The sequence below is a fragment of the Seriola lalandi genome, unplaced genomic scaffold, assembly GCF_002814215.2.
Source record: "Seriola lalandi dorsalis isolate HSWRI2012SDOR001 ecotype SW California unplaced genomic scaffold, Sedor1 jcf7180002055008, whole genome shotgun sequence".
Lineage (NCBI taxonomy): Eukaryota > Metazoa > Chordata > Actinopteri > Carangiformes > Carangidae > Seriola > Seriola lalandi.
Window position 1 is genome coordinate 199630 of NW_019525551.1, and position 7500 is coordinate 207129.

General features: G+C 44.4%; 1 protein-coding gene across 1 annotated transcript in view; it reads right to left on the minus strand.

Moving 5' to 3' along the window:
* septin12 (septin 12) overlaps positions 1-7500 on the minus strand; it is a 70790-nt gene that overhangs the window by 12723 nt on the left and 50567 nt on the right. Inside the window, exons 3-5 of the mRNA XM_023397286.2 lie at positions 6811-7218; positions 4469-4597; positions 4212-4281 (exon numbers count right to left, since the gene is read on the minus strand). Coding sequence (XP_023253054.1) covers positions 4212-4281; positions 4469-4597; positions 6811-7218 — 607 coding nt within the window. The remainder of the gene's footprint in view (positions 1-4211; positions 4282-4468; positions 4598-6810; positions 7219-7500) is intronic.

A 7500-nucleotide genomic window follows, 5' to 3' on the forward strand; every position in this document is an offset into this window, starting at 1 on the left:
TATATATATATAAAGTATATTGTATATTGTTCTACTGTTTCTACCAAATGAGAAAATCAAAAATGAATTGGCATAAAACCAAAGTTGAATGATTTTGGTTTTGATTTGATTTTCTGGCTTTTTTTGGAAAGGAAAGTGATCAGACCACGTGATTTCGTTTCTTCTTTTTGGTTTAGAATTAAAACTCAAATACAGTAAAACCATCTGAATTCGGTTTTTGGTTTCAACCAAAAAGCCATATGATAAAAGCCACAAACAGACCATGTTTTTTATTTGGTTTTGAAACAATTGATAAATTACAAATGAATTACAGAATCACTCTCTCTCTCTCTCTCTCTCTCACACACTCAGACACACGCACTTTGTAATGGGCTTTACAGTTGTGTAACTGCTTCTGGTTTCCTAGGATTTATTGGCATTGAGGAGTTAGCATGTCATAGACTCCAGGTATGAAGCTTCGGGGAAGTTTCCACCAGGAGAAGAAGTTTTTTTTTTTTTTTTACAGAAACAAGATCTTGGCGTCCCGAGGCCACGAGCCCAAACATCTCTCAGCGTGACCCTGAGGCCGTGGTGGTACACGTAAAAACTCTGTGTGCAGGTCCGAGTCAGAGGTGAGAATCTTTACCAACGAATGACACGGATCACATACTGTAGAAAACACAGCAGAGTGACCTGACAGTGTTCCACCTGTGATGAAGGGCTAAATGTCAGCGCTGGCTCATGTAGGATTTAAAGAGAGAAACAGAACCAGATCCACTTTCATTCTGACTCTGTGATGTGGAGACGAGCCTCACTTCCTCATCACGCCGCCTGGACTTCATGGACACACTCCTGACCTGAAGTTACTCTGTCCACACAGCAACATCTCTACCTTCTCCAAGGACCTTCTGTTTTCACATGTCAGGTTTGTCAGGAGGATTATGCAAAAATATGGAAGTAGATTTGTTTCAATATTATTTGCGTGAGCAGATGCAGAATCTGTAAAAAATACCTTCCACAAATACAAAAAAATACATTTGTAAACTCACAAAAATATCTTGCAAATATAAAATGGATCTGCAAATACACCAACAAATTCTACCAATAAAAAAACATACCTGTGAAACATTCAGTTCATTTACAAATAAATGAAAAGCATTTGTGAATATCTTCTTAACATTTACAACTTTCAATCAGTTTTCACACACACACACACACACACACACACACACACACACACACAGTTTCGAAACAAACAAAAATCGACTTCTGTCACTCGGCAACTTTCAGAAAACATGTGATGCTGACGCCTGCTGTAGATCCTGCAGTTTTCTATGAGCTGGTTTTTTCCCCCCAAATAATCGGTGACAAGCGATGTGCACTACGTAAACAGTTGTATGATATGAAGTGACAGGACCTGGATCTGAGACGAGACATTTTTGTTGACATTTAAGTCCATTTCTCAGGAGATGACGTTTGGATCCTGGTGTTAAAAAAATCAGACATATTGATGGAGTTGAGATCTGTGAGCTTGTACAGTTCGGTGCAGCGTGTGTGGGATTGTTCGGCCTACATACGAGTACATGGACTGCACAGAGCTTTTCTAGTCTCATCAACCGCTCACACACAGCGCTTTACACAACAAACCGCACACACACCCATTCACGCTCACAGACACATTCACACACCAGCATCACACCAGACACAGTCTGGGACAGTGAGGATCTCTCCACAAGACAAAGGCTTCAGCACGCAGACAGGAAGAGCTGGGAATCAATCCGCCGGTGACGACGGCGCCGCCCCCGCACACATGACAAGCTCATCACAACAGCCTCCATGATCCTCTAACAGTATCAGTTTGTGTTAACCTCTCACAAAATGACCAAACAAACGATCCCTCCTGTCACTCTCACTAATCCTGCCGAGAGTCCGAAGAACGCAGAGAATGATGGGAAGAAAACCTGCGGTCTGCTTCTGAATCATGACCATATTTAGTCTTTTAGCTGTGAAGCTGTCAGCTCAGCCCGACCGATACGTCTACACCAGACCAGAGGTTTTCATGTTTCTGTGTTTTAAAGTTTAGATGTGACATGAATTTAAACAGTAGACAACCTGAGACAGAGAGAGAGAGAGAGAGAGAGAGAGAGAGAGAGAGCGATGGAGAGCTGGAGGGACCCATGAAGAAGAGCATTCCTCTGACAAAGAGAGAGTGTGTGTGTGTTTTGCTTCCATGGAAAACCTCAGGCCAAAAACATGAAGTGTCATTTATCTTCTGAAGTTCCTCCACAAACACACACACACACACACACACACGCGCACACCCCTCCAGTTCTTGCTGGTGTTGACAGATTTCATGTGTGACTCTCACCACCTTCATAAATTGAATTCCTCCACCCACTGACAAACAGCCACAGCGTGTCTACCTGCAGAAAATCTGATGTGAGGTCACATTAAAAACTGTGTCGACTGAATGTAGCTTCAGTCAGAAAACACTGAGTCCACTCCTTTAATTAAGGCTAATGACATGAACAGGATTATCAAAGAACCTGTGAAGACCAGAGCCTCCTCAGTTCTGGTCTGCGTTGTGCCACATGGTGAGGAACTGACCTGAAGTCAGAAGCCAGTTTGTGAGACTTCATAACGAGAGCATCGTCAGGCGGCTGAACATGAACTCAGAGGAGGTCCAGGTAGAGTCATACCGCCAATAACAGAGGGAGCAGTGACGACACCAGGCACGGCTCACTGTTCAAACAGCCTCACACTGAAGAACAGAAACCGCTTCACTGACTGATCAGACACAAAACCGCTGCTCTCTGCAGCTTCTACCATCTTCACAACAGCAATAGTTTAGCAGGAAATGCCGACTGTACTCGTGCTCATACTCAAGTTTAGCATGCTAGCGTTTCCTAATCTGTGTCATACCAGCGCAGCATGTAGCTGTGTCCCAGTTTAGGGCCGCATCCCTCAGAGGCTGCAGTTGAAGATCGATTGTTTCACATCCGCGTGACTAGACTGAACCATTTGATCAGAAATGCGTCCTTCTTTTCCTGGGCAAAGAAGGATCCAGTGGGTGGATCCTTTGCGGTCCAACCTATCCCAAGATTCATTGTGCCAGCAGTAATGAGAGCAAACAACACCGACAGAGAGTCTGAGGTTTACACTGTTAAATGAACTAGTTCACGTTCATTTGTTTCAGTTTTTCTTTTTTTGTGATGTCATCAAAGGACAACTCACTATAAACGGAGGAATCTCTGTCCGTTGTCACCTGATCCACGTCGAACTTTGTGCGTGTGTTGCTGAGGACCTGAGAAAAGTGCAGCGTCCACTCAGTGTGGAGGTTTTTGGAAAGAGCGGTTCTTCAGAAACATTAAACAACAGCGGCTACGTTAGGGTTGATGACGTAAATGAGTGAAGATGGCTGCACCTGGTCAAAGCATGGAAAACAAGCTGCAGCTACAAAAGCTCACACAGGATCTGTCGTTACAGTCTGTGAATTGTTTCTAATAAGAGATTCCACTAGAATCACCTCCTGGTGGTCGTCTGCCTCCTCCTCTCAGACTAGTTTCAGGTTACAGCCCTGTTTATCCAGAGTCACAGAAAATATGAACCATTTGTGTGAATATTTGTCATAATGGCTGTGAAGTCTGGAGTAATGGCTAAAAAGTGTTTTGTGAGGAGGTCACACTGACTTTGACCTTTGACCTGACCACCAAAATCTAATCAGTTCATCCTTGAATCTTAGTGAATGTTTGTGCCAAATTTGAAGAAGTTCTCTTCATGGTGTTGCCGAGATAACGCTTCCACGAGAATGAGACGGACGTACAGACAAACCTTACCCATAATGACCTCATACACCTGGAGATACGGAGGTGAGGGCCTCCGCAGTGTATCTTATATTATCTTATTGTATCATCACGTTACTGAAACTCAGTCTCATCACATCCTGTAGATCAGAACAGGAAATTCTGCCTGGTTATATCCTACAGGAAACAACTACGACTCTGAAAACACTGTCAAAAAAACATCCGCATTTAGGTAAGGAAAAAATATGAGAAGAGTAACCAGGCTTTAACTCTGACTCCAGCCAGCAATCAGGGATGAAGCTGGGTGTGATCAGAAGCTTTGTGGCACCTGTAAACACACCTGGAGTGCACCTGTACATCACTGCAGCAGGACTGAGGTCAGCAATAACAAGACTCTAAAGGGGTGTTGAAAACAAACAAGTTTTATACAAAAGGGGGCAGAAGCTGTTGTGTGTTTCAAAACCTTTTGGTCTCAGAGGCTCCTGTACAGAAACTGTCCCTGTGAGAGCAACACAACACACCTGAGCCGCTCAGGCAACACAGCGGCTTCCTGGCAGCTTAGCCAGGATTCCCGTTAGTGAGACAGGAAGTGAAAGGAAAAGAGAAACTAAAGGAGGAAGTGAGATGAGACCTCTGTTCTAGTCCAGTGTGTGTGTGTGTGTACGTGTGTGTGTGTGTGGACTCACCGTGGCTGACTGAATGCAGTTTGACTGTTTTGCAGATCTTCTCTTCGTAGCTGGGCGTGCAGGACTTGCGGCTGACTTTGGACTTGAACAGAGTGTTGACCAGTGTGGATTTCCCCAAACCGCTCTGACCTGCATACACACAACACCAGTACTGTTAACCACCGCCACGTGTGTGTCAGAGTGTGTGCCTGCTCCATCAAATAGTGTCAATACCGGATAAGAATTTAACTGCATGGTCTCCAGATGAAGTGTGTGTTGGTCTTGAGGCCCGTGTGATTGTATAATTTGACTTGTTAGTGACCAATCGTTGTACACCACTTTTCATGATGTGTTGTGGGATACTATGAGTCCACTATATAGGGTATGATAATTCTCACTATACATACAGACAACTCTACAAAATGGTGAAGTCCCTATATAGTGAACTATATATATATATATATACAAGTATGGATAGACAACATGAAAACAATATGCCTCTGGCTCTGACTGTTGCCGGTGCAGAGGCAAAAGAAATATAAATGAACACAGATTTAAGTGATGAGGTCTGTACGTCTTTGCTGCACCATCATATAAACAGAGATTTCTACATCAGCTGACTGACTGAAACAGGTGTATGCTGCATATTGTCCTTTTCTCCACGCTGACATAATAGTTAAAAAGCATCTTATAAGGAGACCTCCTCTCTCTCCACCTGTACACCTTAACATGTCACTGATAGATGACACAAGCACACACCTATTGAAATTCACTGACTTCATTTGTAATAAAGTTAGAGTAAACGAGTAAAAGATGTGCATACTTGAATTAAAAATAATGATCAATGCTAAACTTCCTGTTTTCTTCTGTGTGGCAGGAAAGAGGAGACAGCCTGGCTCTCAAACCACTTCCTCCCCCCCAACTAATACTTCCTCTTGTAATATGATATCGGCTCAACAGATACACACACACACACACACACACACACACACAGAGTTTGGTTGTGAAAAAGTGAAAACCCACAGAGCTGTCAGGAGACACAGTGACATCCCGGTGACCTGGTGGTCATCGTGTGAGCTCTGCCATTGGTCAGAATGAAAGCTTGCCACAGTGGAGAGCTCTGCTGGTTGGTTCAGAGGAGGCTGACCTCACTGAAGAGCTCTGTGATTGGTCAAAGCACAGCAGGGTGGCTGGTTGGAATCAGTGAAAGAACATTTTAGCAATGTTGGCTCACACACACACACACACACACACACACACAAAGGAAAGATGCATGAGAGCAGGCAGTTAGTGTGTGCGTGTGTGTGTGTGAACTGGCACAGTGGCAGGTGAATGAAGTGAGAAGCTTCACTGTGCTCCGATGAAGAGGTGATCACAGGTGGTGTTAAACAGAAAAATAAATTAGGTCAAAAGTATAAAGTAAAATCTTTCACCTGCTTCAACCCCACCCCACCTCTTTATCCAGTTCTGGATTAGCTGGGAGTTAGGGGCGGAGTCAGGCACTGCCAAGATGGCAAGGATGGAGCAGCTCACTCTGAGCTTCAAAACTGCTCTTCAGAAACGTGTGAGTGATGTCACAGAGGCTACGTCCATCTTTATTTACAGACTGTGGTTCACACCTGGATTTAAAATGCATCTCAACCGACCATTTGTGATGAGATCTCACTTCCTGATTTATATGCAAATAAACAGGTATGTGTTGTTTTAAGCCAGACGGGTCCGTTGTCAATGTGTGTGTGTGTGTGTGTGTGTGTGTGTGTGTGAGTGAGAGCGAGTGAGAGAGAGGGATAGAGAGCAGTATGGAGGGGTTGAGCAAATCATTGCTCTGTGCAGCTCTACATTGAAATCAAGTTTTATCCATTTGAAATAGTAAAATATTTCCTTTCATTCTAAACTGTGTTGGGACTAATCAGACTGTAGCAGAGGACGTCAGTAGAGTAGCTGCTCCTTCAGTGTGGCCCAGGACACATTCACATTCACACTGCTAAAAATGTGGCCACATGTGGTCCAGACCTCCTCTGAATGTGGTCTGAGTGATCGGATCTCAAATGTGTCCTCAATGCGCCTTTGGTGCGTTCACACATGAACTTGTGAAATATAAAGGTGTAAAACAACATTTTACACTTTAGTGGTAGATATCTCACCCTCGCTATCTAAAAAAAATCTAAAAAAAAAATCTGATCAGCTGAGACGGATGTTAAGGTCTGAACATGGCCAAAGTGTCCTTTCGTATGTGTGTGTGTGTGTGTGTGTGTGTGTGTGGCTCACAAAGCACACACAGTGTAGTAATGATAATAATAATATTATCATTATTATCATTATGTGTGAGGGTCTGTGTTAGTGTTTAAGTGGCTGAGACTCACCAACCACCATGATGTTGAACTCGAAGCCGGCCTTCATGGTCTTGCGCCGCATCTGGTCCAGGACCGCCTCGATGCCCACGTAGCCGAACAGGTCGGTGCCCTGGATGAAGCTCATCTGCTGGCCCGGCACAGACTGGCTCAGCTCTACCTTCACCTCCGCCTCCAGCTCCATCTCTTTCTTCATCTCCCCCTCCTCCATTCCCTTCTCCTTCCCCTTCTCCTCCATATCCGCACACACCGCCACACGGTTCTCCTCTTTCTCTGTCGTGGAATTCTGGGTATTCGTGTCGGCTGGTTGTCCTTCGCTCTTGCCCTCGTCCTCTTGCTCACGTCCCATGATGCCTCTCTCCTTCTCCTTTCCCTCCTCCATTGGGTTGGGCGGCTCCGTCTCCAGCTCTCCAGCAGTTTCTGTGGGTAAAGACGGAGATAAAGAGTCTTTCTGGAGGTTCACCCTCTTTTCCCAGACACAGGATGTCAGGTTTATGTATTTACAATCATACTAATTAATTAGCTTTAGATGTGTTTTTTTTATTTATTTACTCAACGGAGCCAGACTAGCTGATTCCCCCTGCTTCCAGTTTTTATGCTAAGCTAAGCTAACCACATCCTGACTCCATCTCTGTGCTGGAGATGCAGAGGTGAGGATGATGAGGATGATCTGAGCGTCTCTTGTCAGAAAGAAGGGAAATA